We start from the raw sequence: 17,957 nt of genomic DNA, 5'->3' as shown, positions 1-17,957 counted from the left end.
CACAGGAATACGGACTGATGGCGCAATTCCTTATTCTGGCAAAATTTAAAACAACCGTTTCTCACAAAGCTAAAGCCCAATATTCTCCATTCTTTCCCCCCCTTCTTCATATTTTTGCCCATGGGTTCCAGTACAGAGTGCTTTACGCACGACCACAAATAGTCTCCGACGGCCCGAGTCACGAAAGCGGAGTCTAAAACTAATGTTACGTTCCCGCGCTGCCTAATTTCTGCCCACTTCCACCGGCGCTGGCGTCGACACAAATCCCATTGACAGTTAGATCGATAGCCTCGCCATTCTTACCCAATTATCTTGACATAACCCACTCATAAAACTTTCACGACTTAAATCACATTTATTTTCCCTTTCCAAAAGGCTTTTTGCAGGAGTCATTAGACGTGCATGCGCCGCACAGAAGGACCTACCGGCACCTTCAGATATTAATAAGTATTTTAAGATCCTCTCTTCTTCTATCATTAGCTCCTGACGTCGCTCTGGGACCAAATTCAATTTAACCGGAGGCTATTAAGAGAACGTTCTAAGAGTTTGTAAGAGAAAGGAATTAATCTTTCATTAAGAGTGAAAGGCAAGAACTATTATTATTACGCCAAATAAATCCCCTGCCCTAAATGGTGGCGGTTGGTCCCTCGCCGTGGAGTAAGGTAAAGGCACGGAACGGATGCGTTAAACCTATAAACCGTTCCGTAACGAGATACTCTGTACTTAAACCTCCCCAATTACTGCTATTTAGGGCGAATTCTCAGACACTTTTTACCGTAAAATAACGCATAATTACCGTTTCACGCTGGGCTGTGTTACTGCATCTTGATGTCTCCGCTCTACGGATATTCTTATCATGGAGTATTTTTGCTAGCGTTTCCGCGGCATTAAATTTTGAAATTGACTATTTTTTTTTCTTGTGGTCTTTTATAAGGTCCTAACAGATTATTTTTGGAGTTGCGTCGGACCAAAAAAATAGCTTATAATATGAATTTTAATTCATTAGAAGCCTGAATTAGTGTTAAGTTCTTCATTTGTAATTTTTTTTAATTGGATGACCATTCTCTTAATCGTAGGCATTCATAGGAAAGGGTAAGAGGGGCATCTCCGTCGTCTAGAATTCCTCAGTTGGTCTACAGGACAGTTTAGAGACCCAGGATGTAATTAATGGTTACATAGGGAAAAAATTTCCTTTAAAGCTATGAACAAATTAGATGAGAAGACATCACCGTTACTGACTACGGGAACAGAAAACCAAAGAGTCTTCTTAGTCCTCTAGGTCTGGAGGCGACAGATTGGGTGTAGACGTTGGAGCCGGCTGCCAGGGGCCAAGAATTACAACCTGTGGGGTCATCATGTGATATTGTGTTTATGACACTACTTGGCACTTGACGGCCCGAGAAGGAAAGGCCACCTACAGGAGACCGTATAGAGCCGGTTAGTCCGACCACCAGGTGAAACCCTAGACGCTAGGAAACGATTCCCAGCCACCATGGCTGCCTGCCACCTAGGGTTTGTTGAGCCTTCGTCTTATTGTCTAAGTCAGCAGAATTCTCAGACAGTTCCATAAATATTATATAAGAATACTCAACTAAGTAGCATCTAACTATAAATGCATGCAGATATACATTCCAGCTATCTCTTCTCTCCCGGGTTGTACTCAGGACTACAGAGCCATCTGGCCAACCATATTTTTAACGGCCACACAGTTTCAATATCCCCCCCCCGATATGTTTCCAGATGTATCTGATATCTTATATCTTGATTAGTTTGTTTAAATCTTTGTAGCAGTTAAAGAAGACCCCCAAACATTTACGTGAAGGCCAGTGACCCCCCCTTACCTACTAATCAGTTCATGTTTCCACCATGATAAAGGGTTAATCTATAGTTTTAGAACATGATACATATTTTAAAGAGAAAAAAAAACTCCTTCTGGTTATGATTTACCAAGACATTCTATATAGGCGTTTTAGTACATATCAGCTATAATGAAATGACAGCGCTTGTCGGAATGTCACGTCCCATGATGGTCTTCATGAACTTTCGGAATGAGCTGAAAGGTCACCTTTTTCTTGAGGGCTTGCAAGTGCCGCTGATTTGAAGTTACATTCAGAAATATCGCCCCACTCTATAATTTACAGCCCCGTTCTGACACGCGTTCACAATCCAAATTAGAAACCCAGACGTGATGACCCAGGAAGCCCACCAGACCTTCTAGACAAGCGTGAGATGGGAGAACGTTGGTGCCCGCTGATGGAACAAAACGGATTATAAATGTACCAAAAACGCAGTAGATCACCTATTATGTTTAACTACCTATATATGTAAATAACCCATGGACGCTGAGATTGGTGGCAGCCTGTGGCAGAACCAGCATTATCTAATCAAATGACTGCCACCAGCAACCCACATAAATAACGTTAACTAATAACATTCGCATAAGAATATTTTCACAATAAAATCTCTTTAGTTTACAAATTTTCATCCATTTTTGCTGTAAAACTAGTTTCTGCTCAAAATTGTCCTTTTAGGGTCAAAAAATTTGATTTAATATTTTAAAAAGTACATAAAAAAAGTATATATATATATTAACAATGTGCCTTTCTAGACATAAAAAAAATTAGATGGGGTCGCCATGTACTTTTGGTCATATAGTATAGATTCGATATATTTATTTAAATACGCTAGAGCTGTGACGGCAACAGTTCCCTCCCCTTACAAAAAAAATACTGCAGTTTTTCTGAAGTAAAACTGCAGTTTTTTGGACCTGAAAAAACTGCAATACTGCACATTTACTGCAGTATTACTGCATTTGTACTTCACTGTACTGCAGTTTTACTGCAGTTATTTTTGTACGGAAGTACAAATGCAATAAAGCTGCAGTACATTGAAGAACAACTGTAGGTTTGCAATATAAAAAAAAGTGCAGTAAAAGTGCAGTAAAACTCCAGTAAAAGTGCAGTATTGCAGTTTTTTCATGTCCAAAAAACTGCAGTATTACTTCAGAAAAAACTGCAGTAATTTTTTGTAAGGGAGATGTACCATATAGGCAATCTAATTGGCCGCCTAAGGGTGCAGGGTATATGCATTAGGGGCCGCTCTCTGTATACCTGATCCTAAAACAGGGAGACAGCAGGGAGGCCAAAGGTTCCGTCTATTGAATAAGCTTGATATTTACTATCTAAATCATGCTGCCCGCCAATAAATCCCGGCCATTGCCGGTTATGTCCGGCAAGCTCACTAATGCCATTAATAACCTGCCACTTCTAATGACCCCAATTCAATGAAATGAAAATGGGAGGCCAATTGACTTTTAACGAAACGCTGAAATCATTTATTACTTTAACACTATGTTAAAACATTTCAATTATACTACGTAGCCTTTTTATCATTTTTTTGTTTACTTTCTATTTATCTGTAATATACTTTTCAATCGGTTTGAGAGGACCAGTCCTTCTTTTAGGCCCTTCTTTCCTCACTTGATGCTCCTCTTTCTTCCTTGTGTCCCCCTTTCCTCTCCTAATGCCCTTCTTTTCTAGGAGGTCAGAATGTTTGCTGGGTATGAGGGGATCGCAGGGTTCTACAGCCCTAAAAGCCCCGATAATGTGTATAGAAACAGCAGGAAACGGCTTTATAAATTAAACGGGGTAAATAAAATTATTATTTTACCTAAATAATATATATCCCTTTTGGGGGGGTATATGCTGCAATAATGGGGCAACTATCATTGGCCTATTCAAGCCTAGGCTGGCTAACCTCTCTATTGGGCGATCAGGCTCCCTGTAGGGCCTAGTCGCCCGACTCAGCAGCCCTTCCACGCCCTTCAAAAATGGCGAGCCGTCATATGACGTCATATGAGGTCATATTATGGCACAGCTAGTGGTGAGGCCCAGATTACATATAAAGAGGCTGGTTTTAACCCTTCACATGCTATTGTGTTGGCCGATCCAACGTGTTATTCACCTCCTGCGGCCCTCAATTAGTTAACAGAGAGAACATTAAAAAAAAGAGTTCTTGTCCAATCAATATTAATGGCTCTATCACTCACAGTTACAATGTAAAGCTGTAATGAAGTGTAATTGGGTAAAATTCATTAATTGTAATTACAACAGAAAAAAAAAAAAAAAGAAATTAACAAGCTCTCGGTATCCTTGTGTTCTCGCTGAGCGGTTCATAGGAAATTAACGGCCCGGCGCGTTCGCATGAAATAGTATTCGTCCCTGGCATTTAGCGAAGGGTGCAGGCAAACGCCGTATACCACGGAACGGGAATGTTTTACGGCGGAATCATTAACGCTATTGGGCAATAGATCAGACCCATTCATTCCAAAATGTTCAAATGCGATCCAGCCGGGCTGTTAGTCATTCTTCCTCATTTGGACGTTGGCATTAAATTTCACAAATGGGTAAAAAAGACGCCAGTAAAGAAGAACCGGAGACAAAAGAGAAAATGAATAAATTCTATTGCCGCAGATATACGGGCAGCGAGAATGGAGAGCCCTGCGGAAGTCATGTATGGGGAAGACGTATATTACCTATATATATTACCTATAAGGCCGGTGAAGTGTAAATGAAACCGGGTGGTGAACATACCTGAGTGCACAAAGGGTATTTGCCCCGATCATGGGGTGAAGGGGCAGATTGTCAGGGTCACACAGTCTGGAGCTTCTACCCTGCTGGGCTCATATTGGTGCTTTTGCTCCCAGTATGTTATGGTTGATATCCCTGCTTGAATATAGGTGACTCAGATAAGTGAACCCTTTAAATAATAACATGTCAAGGTTTCCATGACAACCAGTCTTCACTAAATTATAATGGGTTAATATTTCATTAAACTTACGGTCCGCTCATTTACAAAGTTTCCAGGTATGGTGGTGAACATACACCAGACCTGACTGGAAGTAAAATCTGTCCTGGCACTTTAAGGCCTGTGGGCCAGCGAGGGAAAGGCCCTGGTGCAAGGTAACTTGTAGAGCCCCCAAATCTATATATATATTTTATTATTATTTTTTTTGATAATTTATTATATTAATAAATTAGATTAAACAATAAATAAAAGTGTAATATATTTATATTTATATGTGGGTCAGCGAGGTAAAGGCCCTGGTGCAAGGTAGCTTGTAGGGCCCCCAAATATATATATATATATATATATATATATATATATATATTTATTTATTTATTTATTTATTTATTTTTATTATATTTTTTTTTGCTAATTTATTATATTAATAAATTAGATTAAACAATAAATAAAAGTGTAATATATTTAAATAAAAAAAAATCATAAACTTGAAAAGATAAGATCTTCTCGGGTCTACTCACTAAGCAGAGAGTTGGTAAAAATTCCAAGGGACGTCCAAAATGGGGGCCAAAATAGCTGAGCTGGAATAACAGCTGAATTGGGCATTTTTGGGCACTGCTGGTAGGTAGTGGCCGCTGCCCTAGGGGCATCCCTGGCCCGGGGTGGTGGGGGTTGCAGTGCTGGTGACCCAGGGACCTCCATTAGGCAAGTAGGACCAGCTTGTGGGTTGACCCTGGAAAAAAATCTATAATTCAGCAGCGGGATAAAATAACCAGGAATTTGTCGTATTGTTATAAGGCGTTCCTAGAGGCAACGGTATTTTCTCATGATCTTTCTAATCAATAACTTTCAGACCCGCACAGGGCTATTTTCATGCGCGAGGAACATATTTTCAATCAATGTCAAACATTGTTTCATTACAATGAACAACCGGGGTTGATGTACCTGACATTGTTTGCAAATGGCTTTCAGAAATTCCCTTTAAAATACTCGGCAAATAAAGGCTTTGTCATGTAACAAAAAAACAACAAGTGTTACATTATTATTGTGTCAAAAGCATCCGCGATCAACTAAAGGGATTAACCACAAACTAAAATGGTAATAACGTTTAGTTATAAATATCTGTTTAATATTATAAGTCACATGAATGTCGCTAATTTCATTTATTAAATTGTCATAATGGCACAATGAAAAGATAAAAAAAAAAAAAGCTGAATTAATTAAACACTTAATTTCAAAACAGTGGCAATGATGTTAAAAAAAATAATAATAAATTCCTGAATATTTTTTTTTATTTAAGAAAGTAAAAATACTATGATTTCTTTATTTTCATTAAAGTTCACATATAATTTTATTGTTTAATAAAATAAATAAAGTAAAATCTCAGATGGAGATATTGGGGCTTTTATGACGGAGCGCCAGCATCACATGACCTTCCGATGCTCCACTAGAAGCCCCGGTGGAAGTGCCGGCAGCAGCGGAGGATGTCTGCATCGCACCAGGGAGTCTGAAGCACGGGTCACAAGTAAAGTGATGCACTGGTAATTCGAGGGGTAAGAGTGGCATGGGGGGGGTTCAACGTTTTTCTGGAGGCAGACTGGCATATAGGGGTTAAAAGGCATATCAGGGAGGCAGAGTGGCATATGGGGGTTATAAGTCATATCGGGGGAGAGTGGCAAATAGGGGGTTAAAATGCATGTCAGGGAGGCAGAGTGGCATATATGGGTTTATAAGGCATATCTGGGGGCAGAGTGGCAAATAGGGGGTTAAAAGGCATATCTGGGGCAGAGTGGCTTATTATGGAGGCAGAGTGGCATATAGGGGGTATAAGGCATTTCTGGGGGGCAGATTTGCATAACTGGGGGCAGAGTGGCAAATAAAAGGAAATAAAAGCAAAAAATCTTCATTAAATATGAAAAAATAGTCTACACGTAAATTAATATTTACTAGTAAAACTTTTTTTTATATAGGGTCGTCTTATATTCAGGCTTTTTCTTTTTTTCCTAAATTAATATTCGGATTGAGCAAATATGGTATATATATATATATATATATATATATATTTTTTTTTATATATATATATTTTTTTTTACACAACTTGCCCAGTTGCCAACATGCAGTCACAGCTATGGTCATGGTGGCGGGCAACCATATTTGTCTGCCTGCTCCTTGCATCAACACCCAGCTAAAGTCAGGCGTCAGATTTAACTTTTTTTTATACTTGAAAAAACATATTTTTTCTACCCTGATCTAAACTTCCACAGCTAGGACTCCGTCTATAATGGCACACTAAAGGTTAATCGTATTTGCTTGTCCACTGCAGCCACATACACTCGATTCCGAAGAGAGTTATTCAAATGCATCGCCTGATACTTATTTTTGCTTTTCTACCTGGACAGAAAATTCCACCTCTTTCCGTTATTATATTTGAATAGCTCTCTTGCTATATATTTCACCGTCTCCGGATCCATTTCAGAGTCATAAGGAAGCGCTGCTGTCTATTGTGCAGTGTTTACTTAACTCGCCGATTCAAGCGTACTCACTTAATCCCACAATGACCTCATTCTTCCCGGAGAATTGTACAGCGGAAAAGTGAAGTATGCATGAGTCTGTTCCTTCTTGATCTGTAGCCAGACACTTGTGAAAGCCTTTCAACAATGAAGGGGCACAGATAAGAGCGCCCTACAGCAACTAATGATTTCTATGAATGTCATAATTTCCAAAGAATCGTGAAAGAAACATTAAAGAGCGTGTCTTCCTTCCTGTACGCAGGACCCGTCTTCGAGAAAAAAAAGAGCCTTCCAACTTTTTGAGGACCAGCGAGAAGAAATATGTAATAGACTCACTTCACAACATGAAACAGATATATTTGTATCATTATTAGATTGTGAGAATATGGCTCTTGGAATTCGGTGGATTGTCTACTCTGTCCCTTCAACAAAAGGGAAAAAACAGATACATCCTTTTGAGTCTACGTAATATTCAAAATAAATGTATAGGACTATTTGGACATTTGTTGACTAGTCCTTCCACCTCTCCTCCAAGACAATTCCATAGAGCTACCACCATTACGCTATAAAATTTCTTCAGATGATCGAGATGTCTTCTCCAGGGTGGTCCCCCCAGAGCTTTACTTTAATGCACATGTAGGGTTGGTATGTGGTGGGGGTTGCTATACATTGTGAGAATGGGGCAGGGTTTGAGTGAAGCCAAGCAACATGTCTTCTATTTAGAGGTCCAAAGGTTGTTCTAGAAATCTGATGGTCATCATTATCCATACATACGCCTAATCTGTGCCCTAACTCTTACTTCTTCCTTATATTAGGTAACAGTCCCAAAAGGTCTGGACTAGATCTCGGTGAAAAGTTTTGACCGCGTCTTACATACAGAGATCTCTTTCCCTGTCTAATTTCATCTCAAGACATGACATCATGATGCTTTGAGACGTTTCAAGATACGGATTGGCGTTACCAAGCAAGTGGGCGAAGAACTGTTCCCCGTCTGTAACCCGATGGGAATAAGCTGAAGTTGGGGTTTGTTAAGTGAGTGGAAAATGTCGTGATAGCCCAACATTCTCACGTATTAAGAAAGGAACCTGACGTCATACGCTGGTGGACCTCAGACTCTCCTCCACCTTCCTGAAGATCTAAAGAAAGCCCAATAATCACATTCTATTCCAGCGACTTCCGCGGCAGATCCAGAGAAATCCCTCTATATTTCTCTGCCTCCTCAACCCCCCCACCTCCTGTCACCATTCTTCTCTTATACCACATACTAAATGTCATGTCATTTCTAAGGCATGACCAGCCCCGTCGTCTCTGCCTAACGCGTTAATTTGAAAGCTGAGCGGGCGCTCTTATAAATAACTCGTTAACATTTAAGAAAGATCAGCCGCCGACCGAAGAGACCAAACTCCTCCTTCAGTTGACCGCAACGTCTAAAAGGCTTCTTTGAAGTCTCAAAATGAATAAAAATAATAATTTGAAAATGGGCATTATATGTTTTTTCTCCCAAGAAAACTATGACGGAGATTTTAACTTCTGTAGAATCCGCGCCGATTTAGTTAAAAAGTTAATTCCAAAATAAAGGTTGACGTGAACCTGGATGGCAATCAGCTCCTATTCACAATCCGCGCAGCAAATCAAAACAAAAGCGTCCTTCAAAGAGGCGGGAAAAGCCGATTTTATAATGTTGCAATTACATCGTTCTATCTGATTACGGGGGTCACTGCTATTGGTCGGTTTACCCCAGTAAGCCTCTTTTATATGAATTACGGTAGCAGTGGGTTTTAAGATGAACGTCTATGTTCTTCGTCAATGTTCTTTGAGTTCATCCTAGTGTCTGGATGTCCTTCGCATCTCTCTTTCCCCCGATTAAAGGGTAGTAGATCAGTGGAATAGACTTCCTGCAGAAGTACTAGAGACTAATACAGTGAAGGAATTTAAACATGCATGGGACGGGCTGATGACCAACGACTGGTTGAGGTTTGAGTCTTTACATCAGGAGAAATGGGTGACTAGTTGGGGCCGAGCACAGACCTCCACTACAGCTCACATGAAGCCACCTTGCGATGCTCTTCAGGTGAGGGCATGTGAGGTGGCTCTTCATCTGAGGTTAGTGGGTGACCACACCTCTGGTCCCGCCCAACCCCACCTCTGGCCCTGCCCATGCACTCCTTCTAGCCACATCCCCCAACAAAATTAAGGGGTATTCTATGTTGCAGATTATCATACCTGGGAACTATCCAAGTTTGGCCCAGAGAACTTCGGGAGAAGCACCACTTCCAAAATTCCGGGTCGCGGGAACGGGATTTTGACACGCCCATTTCCCCCTTCAAATAGGGGTGTTCCCCATGATGTCAGCAGGAACGCCCACTCGCATAATGAGAATGCCCACTGATGTCAGTGGGACCGCCCACTGACATCAGTGGGCAGTCCTGGCCGTGTCCCGCAGGGGTAGGCTCCCAGGTATGCAGATTATGCTGCGTGCGGCGTTACACTGACAGAACTCTCCAGAATTTCTCTCATAAATGGTTCCGTAAATTCACGTTTTGTCAGATGAAAGAAATGTTACGTTATTATATCTGCCCTAATGGAAGAAATGGAACGGTTAATTGACACTCTAATGAAACGCTGTCTGGAATCGTTGGCTTTTTATAGATAAATAAATAAAACATTTACAAGAAAGATAATGTGAAGAACCGACGAAAACTAATTAGCGGCAAGACCTGAAAACACAAGAGTACCTGAAACAACCCCAATTTATATTAATATAAATGCCACAAATTCATCGTAAAACAAGGATTATCATCAGATAGCAGAGAGAGCTGACACAGAGAGGAGAGCGTTCTGTATATAATAGCCGGAACTTTCCGGAACTACCTCCTATCATTATATACATCATCATATATCTGCCTTAGAGGAGAGGAGGGGGAGGGGAGAGACGTTTAAATACATAAAGGGGTTTAGCTAAGTACAGGAGAGGAGTTTATTTAAAAAGAGGAGAAATGTTAGAACGAGAGGCCAGAATCTAAAGCTAGAGGGTTGGAGGTTTAGATGGAATGTAAGGATTTTGTACTTTACGGAGAGGGTGGTAGATAAATGGAACAGCCTCCCAGCAGAAGTGGTAGAGGGTAATACAGCGAGGGTGTTAAACATGCATGGGACAGGCATACGGCTCCTGAATCCTGAAGACGAGACCAACGACTGATTAAGGTTCGAGTCTTTACAGCCGGAGAAACGGGCGACTAGACGGGGGCCGGATGGGGCCGATCTGCCGGCAGATTCTATGTTTCTGTTATAACTCCCAATATTCCAAATAGTCAAAGTAATTCAATATTCAATAAAAGAGTAGAAAAGTATAATAAAGTTGTCAAAAAAGGGAACAATATCGTTTTCTAACATATTTGAATAAAAGACAAAATTGGACCAATTTGTGTTTTATTTTTAATTCAAAAATATTCAGCATTACTATTAAAACGTTAACCCCTTCATCACGCAAGATTAAAAAGCTAAGATAAAATCTAATTTTTTTTTAATAAAAATAAATTCACTATTTTTAACATTTATAAAAGGTAATATTAATAATAAAATATTTTTTCATGTGCTCCCATTTTTGTGATAAATATATATATTTATATAAATGAAAATGAAACCTTACGATAATAACTAAATCATTATATATTAATATCGGAAAAATCCTTACTGCTTTACCAATGGTGGGAAAAAAAAGGGTCGGAAGTTAGAGCCGCAGCTAAGGCTTCCCCAGTGGGTTTTATTAACCCATTACCGGCTGTTTCCATTCACATTATCGGGGCTTTTAGGGCTGTAGAACCCTGCGATCCCCTCATACCCAGCAAACATTCCGAGCTCCTAGAAAAAAGGGGCATCAGGGGAAGAAAGAAGGGCATTAAGGGAGGAAAGAGGGACATCAGTATACCTGGGAACTCTCAGACATTGGCCCTGAGTCTAAGGGTTTTTGCCCCGATCGCGGGGTGAAGGGGCAGATTCTCGGGGTCACGCAGTCTGGATCTGACTCCGTTCTATTTTCATATAAGAGACTTCCAGTCGGTGCTTTTGCTCCCGGTATGTTATGGTTGATATCCCTGCTTGATTGCAGGTGACTCAATGAAGTGTATCTTTAAATAATGACAAGTCAAGGTTTCCGTGAGGGCCGGTATTAGAGCCGTTTGGGGAACACATTTTGGGAGTCGCATCTGGAGCTGCTCAAGAAACCCGCATACGGGATCACCCTTTGAATTCTGGCACTCGGCTGGTTAAAAGTCACAGGAGTCACTATGGATCAGCCCTGTTGTTGGAGATTATTAACAAATCCCCCGACAAATGCCACGCAGGTCACACCTATTAACCATTCAGAGAAACGGACTCTGCCGGCAGATCGGCCCCATTCGGCCCCCGTCTAGTCGCCCGTTTCTCCTGCTGTAAAGACTCAAACCTTAATCAGTCGCTGGTCTCGTCTTAGATTCAGGAGCCGTATGTCTATCCCATGCATGTTTAATCCCCTCACTGTATTACCCTCTACCACTTCTGCTGGGAGGCTGTTCCACTCATCTACCACCCTCTCAGTAAAGTGAAAAAGACAGCGCTTTTCTCACATGGTACAATATGTGGAGGAATTAGGAATCCTGATTGCTAATCACAGAATCGGCTGTAATTTGCACTTTTGTGAATTCAAAGCCAGAAGAAGCAGAACAAAGGAAAAAAAAAGGCACATTCTGTAAATACGCCTGCACGTTATACGTATTTATATTATAATTACCCCAAAAACGGATAGAGTGATGAGATTGGCGTCTGTTGGTTTAATAAAACGCCTAATTATCCATTGGAACTTCACAAGAAGCGGCGTCCCCGAGCACTTCCCGGGGAGAAACATGCATTATTCATCAATCCTTTTCCTGCCTCCCAGAACAATTTAACCGATTCGTGCTTCTCCTGCGCGGACTACGGAGGGGAACCTGACGGCTCGTGGGCACTGAGCCTGGTGTCACTCAATGCTTGGAAGGTGCGTCGGACCACTGTAACTACTACATACTGTATCATAGAAACCCAGAACCTGCCGGCAGACCGGCCCCATCCGGCCCCCGTCTAGTCGCCCGTTTCTCCGGCTGTAAAGACTCAAACCTTAATCAGCCGTTGGTCTCGTCTTAGATTCAGGAGCCGTATGTCTATCCCATGCATGTTTAATTCCCTCACTGTATTACCCTCTACCACTTCTGCTGGGAGGCTGTTCCACTTATCTACCAACCTCTCAGTAAAGTAAATCTTGCCTCCATTCCATCTAAGCCTCTCTTTTTTTTCAAACACACTATAAATCGGACACAAAGCTCCAGTTTTCCCAGTAATCCCAGTTCCATCCCAGTACACTGGTCAGCAGTCGCTGCACATCATGTCATATGTCACCTGGCTGGGGAGATTAACCCTTTCATCAAAGGGACAGGGCAATACAATGAAGTGCTTTAAGCACCCCCCTCCTCATCACCTCCAGGCAGGGGTGGTACAATGTGTCTGCTGCCCCCTCTGTGCCAGGAAAGTTTGGAGTGAACTCTGCAGGGGCAGTAATGAGTGGCACGCCGGGCAACATCCACACTGATACAAAGTATCTCTCCCATCACTAGTATTATTATATATTATCTCTGATACCCCCAGCGTGCATTAATTTGCATATGTGGGTGCACAGCCCCACTGCCCCTCCCCCTTCCAAGTAGCTCACAATACCGCGATCTTTGCCCCCAGATGCCCCAATCCAGGGACCAGCCGGGTGGGTATAAGGGGATCAGACCTACCTTCCCCGGGTCTCCGTCCGAATCCCCCTCCTCTAACTTCCTTCTGCCCCCTAAGAAGAAGAAGATGAGGGCAGCGATCCAGAGGATGCCCAGCGCGGAGAGCAGCAGCCTGCGAGCCATCCGCCTCATGCCCCAGGCAGGGGTAACTCAGCGGGAGCGGGGCACCAACATCGCAGCCCCTCCTGTGCACAGCCCCGCTGGGTGGTGAGCGCCGGCCGATGCCCTCCTGATGGTCATGGGTGGCAGCCGGGCACGCGCGTGTCTGTGTCTGTCCGTGGGTCTGCCTGCGTGTCCGTGTGTGAGACCCGCCACACCAGCCCGTGACCCCCTTCACGAGGCACCGGATCCTGCCCAGCGCTGCTAGGACTGAAAGAAAACCCATAGACGGAGCGATTTGGGGGATGCCGATCGCCCCCTACCGCCTGCCGGGCGCTCCTGCACGGCACCTACTACCAGCCAGAGCGTGTCAGCTGCGAAAGTACCACTTCAGGGCATGGCAACTCCTACTGTGCTCAGCCAGCACCCGGCAAAGGGTGGGGGTGATTGAAACAACTCCCAGTGTCCTCAGCCAACGCAGGTCATTTTGGGGAATACTGCAGATCAAAGCTGCGGTTCCACCTCAACTGCTGAATTTGACCCTTTTGGAACCAAACGCAGCACAAGGCGCAGCGTTCTCAGTCCTGCTGGATACGCAGACCCTTCGCAGAAAGAATTATCAGTAACAAGGCACTGATTGGTTGTTGCCGTAGCATCTGCCAAAGCTTTTTTTTTTTTCATGGGATTAACCCCTTCAGAGGAGGTGATGAAACAATAGATCTTGATAAATTATAGAGAAACGGATCAGGTTTTTTTATGGGCGCACCCTTTAAGGACTGTCTAGGAACGTTCACTCCATGTGTTTTGTGTCAGCACTGAAATCAAAATGCTCTGGATACCCCGCTGGTGGCTTTTAGCCCTGCAGGGATGATGGGAGTTGCAGTCTCAGAAAACTGGATTACCAAAAAAACAGTAAATAGAGCGGAATTCCCTGATATTTAAAAGGCCGGCGCACACATTAATTCCAATGGCCGCCACCGCGACTGTTATTGGTAGAATAATTATTTGCCTCGCCGGCCCACGAGCTATCCCTGTGCCGCTTCTCGGACTCCTTTGACACCGCCAAATCGAACCTATGATGTCATAGCGTAGCTCTTTAAATTTTATCCTATGACTCCCGCCACGCTCTGCATAATCTGAGACTAAAGAAACAGTCTTCTTGTGACTCTTTATTTTAGGGGGGGGCATGTATTTGGGGCCGATACTCATATATATATATATATCTATATAAACCGCGTCCCCTCTGTGGGTTCCTTTCTGTGTATTTAAAGGGCCACACTCCGGATCATCCCGGAATCCCACGGCTGACACCAATCACTAATCACTATTAATATAAGATCTACCCCTGTTACTGCCCTCGGTGGTGAACGTCTTGCTTCCACGTCATATTTTAAAGGAGGCAGTTTTCTGACAGCCCGTTGTCATACCTCCCAACAGTCCTGGATCTTCACAGGACAGTCCTGATTTTCATGCTCTGTCCTGCTAACTAGCCTACATTAGTGGATAGTTGGGCGAGTTAAGGAGATCCTCTGGTCTCCCCTGACCAGGTTCTTCCGGGTGGCAATTAGGCTAAGTGGCCACGCCTCCTGCCCCTCATCGCCTCTTGGTATCCCCAAACACAAGTGTCCAAATTCGAACATTCTGCCCCATGTCTGGGACGCTGGAGCTCATTAAGCCACGCCCATGTCCAACCCATTTCCCCTCCCACTCCAGTACAACTTCCTGCTTTCTGGAGCTAGCACTGCTCCCTCAGCTAACCCCGCCTCCTTGCTAAGCCACTTCCCCTGCTCTCCCTATTTACTGTATGGTTATGATGTCATATCACTCCGCAGTGCATACGGTGGCTGCAGAGGGACCGTCAGGGGTCTCTGCCAAGGGTCATGCCTATGGGTCACCGTTTTTTATGTTTAGAAAAAATAGAACATTTTATTTCTAAAACCTGCGTTTAGTGAAAAAATGCACCGTTATTGCATTTTAGTTAAAAAAAAATCCCCCGTAAGGGTCGGTAATTCCCGCTGAGTTACCGCGCTGGTCGGAAGCCGTCCGCGCAGGACGCAGCCTCGCCGGGGCGAAATTATTTCCCATCAATATTTCTGTGTAATTGGAATTTGCCGGCGGATTAGACGCTAAATTATAGGCTTAGGAGGAAGAAATTGGAAAAGATGGAAGATAAACGGATTCTGTTTGGAGATACGGAGGGTTGGGAAATCGCGGGAAATTAGGATATTCTTTATAATGGGTTTAACCCTTTCTTGGAGAGAATTAATGTATAGTTATCCGAATACCTGGGAACTTCCCAGGGCTGCTTGGAGGAGTATGAAGGGGTGCAGCTGCGCGGGGTTAGGGGTTCATGGGGGTAGGGATAGCCCCGGCTTGATTTTTATGCGCTATAAGACGGGCAGAATCTGGATAGGGGGCGGGCTTCCCAAAAATTCTGGAGAATGAACTCTACTTGGGACCCCGGAGACGGCGAAACAAAACTCCAGGTGGGACCCTACACGTTCCCTGCTCTGGAGATACCTTAAAACCTGTATGTAGTGTCAGGTAAATAGACCCTGCGCATGACGTTTAGGCATTAAGGGCCCAACAGTGGGCGTTCCCGCCGACGGCGGTGGGAAATGGTTGGGGGGGTTGGCGTTTCAGCGTCCTGCTCTGGGGGGATTCCCAGGTAAGCTTGTAACGCTAGCGTCTCGAGGAAGTGGGACCAGCAACACCACAGCCCTTTTTACCACCTGTGCTGGTCAGGGGACATCAGAGGATCAGAATAGGGGGCAACTACCTGGGCCGGTGCCCAAAAATCTGGACTATCCCATCCCTCCCAACTGTCCCGATCTTGTCACTCCACCCCAGTATCCCGCAGATTTTGAAAAATCGCTTAATTGGGTTTTTTTTGCCTTCTGTTGCATCAAAAGCAGAAGGATCGGTAGATGGGGGGAACGCGATGGACTTTGGTCTCTCTTCACTTTGTTACTGTATTACAGTGTTACTCCTTTACTCTGTTACTCCTTTACTCTGTTACTCTTTTACTATGTTACTGTGTTAATCTGTTACTTTGTTACTCTGTTACTATGTTACTGTGTTACTCTGTTACTGTGTTACTATGTTACTCTGTTACTGTGTTACTCTGTTACTGTGTTACTCCTTTACTCTGTTACTCTTACTTTGTTACTCTGTTACTCTGTTACTCTGTTACTCTGTTACTCTGTTATTATGTTGCTATGTTACTCTGTTACTATGTTACTGTGTTACCCTGTTACTTTGTTACTCCTTTACTCTGTTACTCTTTTACTCTGTTACTTTGTTACTCTGTTACAGTGTTATTCTGGTACTGTGTTACTGTGTTACTTTGTTACTCTGTTACTCTGTTAGGTACCATCGCTTGCTCTTTTGTTAAGAAGAAGCTCATGTTCCTATTCTGTTCTTTTAAATTCTCTCTCCTTGTTTGATCCCAAATTTATGCTGTTTTGCAGAACGTCTTCCGTCTAAACGCCACGGCGGCTCATTCTACAAGAAAAAACACAGAGAGAATATTTTCCGAGACAAAGGCTTCTAGATCGTTCTAATCCGAACTCCTTATTACGCATTCTAGAAGGTATATAGGCTGCGCTTCTCCATTTTATTCAAATGAAAATAGATTATCTTGACGTCTCCTTAGCACGAGGGTCCAATTAACATAACTCTGAACAAAAGCGACATTAAAAGTTGGGGAAACGGGACAAATGTTCCAATAAATAAAAGGATTTGCTGTGTCCGGCGTATCTAGATTATTACTGGGCCGCATTTAATTACATCAGGAAAGATTAAGAGGGATCTTTGGTGAGAAGCCGACTTAAAGTAACCCTTTCAGGCCAAACTAAAGTAAAACAATTACTTTAGATCCCATTAGATTTTCGTGGCGTTCCTCCTTGCGAATGGAAGGGGGGATTCTGCGGAGCCCTCCCTATACATTTGCCCCTTTACCCCCACGTCGTGGGTGAGACATTTAGAAGGGCACTAATTATTGGGGCTTTTAGGGCTGTAGAACCCTGCGATCCCCTCATACCCAGCAAACACTCTGACCTCCTAGAAAAGAGGGGCATCAGAGGAAGAAAGAGGGGCATCATGGGGGGCATAGTTGCCAAGAGTCCTGCTTTAGCAGTTTAACCTTATTTGCCAACCAATAGTGTGGGGTGGGGTGATCACTAGTTACCCCCATTGGGGGTATACTTAAATGTATAGAGAAAATACCCTGATACCATATAATGGAGGAAATTAACATTTTCTGAACATGCATAAAATGAAATAGCAACTTAGAAGGAGACAGCATGTTTGCTCAATGACAATATAATGGGTGATACAGGGGAGGGCTGGCAGCCTAAGGCCTGGGGGGCAAGTCTAGTCAACTGGCCCATTGCACCATCAAAGCGACTGCGAGCGACATTGAAAGCGGCCGTCGTGCGGCAGTCACTCCACCAGCGCCTAATGAAATTAAAGTGGCCGGCGTGCACACACCGCATGCCTCAGCTCTTCATCACACCCCTTTTAAGACGTGGGAAGAGGAGCTGAGGCATGGCCGTTGGGTCTGACAGCCGCATGATGCAGGGGCGTCCCTAGAGTATTTGGCACCTGTGGCAGACCCTGTATGTGTCACCCCCCCCACACACACACACACTGCATAGTTTCTATGGTTAGGCAAACATTGACAGGGGTACAGCATAACTGTTATCATTATATACTTAGGGATTACGCAGCACCACCGTCAATGTGTGCCTATACA

General features: G+C 43.4%; 1 protein-coding gene across 1 annotated transcript in view; it reads right to left on the bottom strand.

Annotated features, from left to right (window-relative positions):
* GALNT14 (polypeptide N-acetylgalactosaminyltransferase 14) overlaps positions 1-13,413 on the bottom strand; it is a 164,389-nt gene extending 150,976 nt beyond the window's left edge. Inside the window, exon 1 of the mRNA XM_053460717.1 lies at positions 13,106-13,413. Coding sequence (XP_053316692.1) covers positions 13,106-13,234 — 129 coding nt within the window. The 5' untranslated portion in view covers positions 13,235-13,413. The remainder of the gene's footprint in view (positions 1-13,105) is intronic.
* Between the last annotated feature and the right edge of the window lie 4,544 nt (positions 13,414-17,957).

The sequence above is a fragment of the Spea bombifrons genome, chromosome 3, assembly GCF_027358695.1.
Source record: "Spea bombifrons isolate aSpeBom1 chromosome 3, aSpeBom1.2.pri, whole genome shotgun sequence".
In the NCBI taxonomy this organism is placed as follows: Eukaryota; Metazoa; Chordata; class Amphibia; order Anura; family Pelobatidae; genus Spea; species Spea bombifrons.
This window is presented reverse-complemented; position numbering and strand designations above follow the sequence as displayed.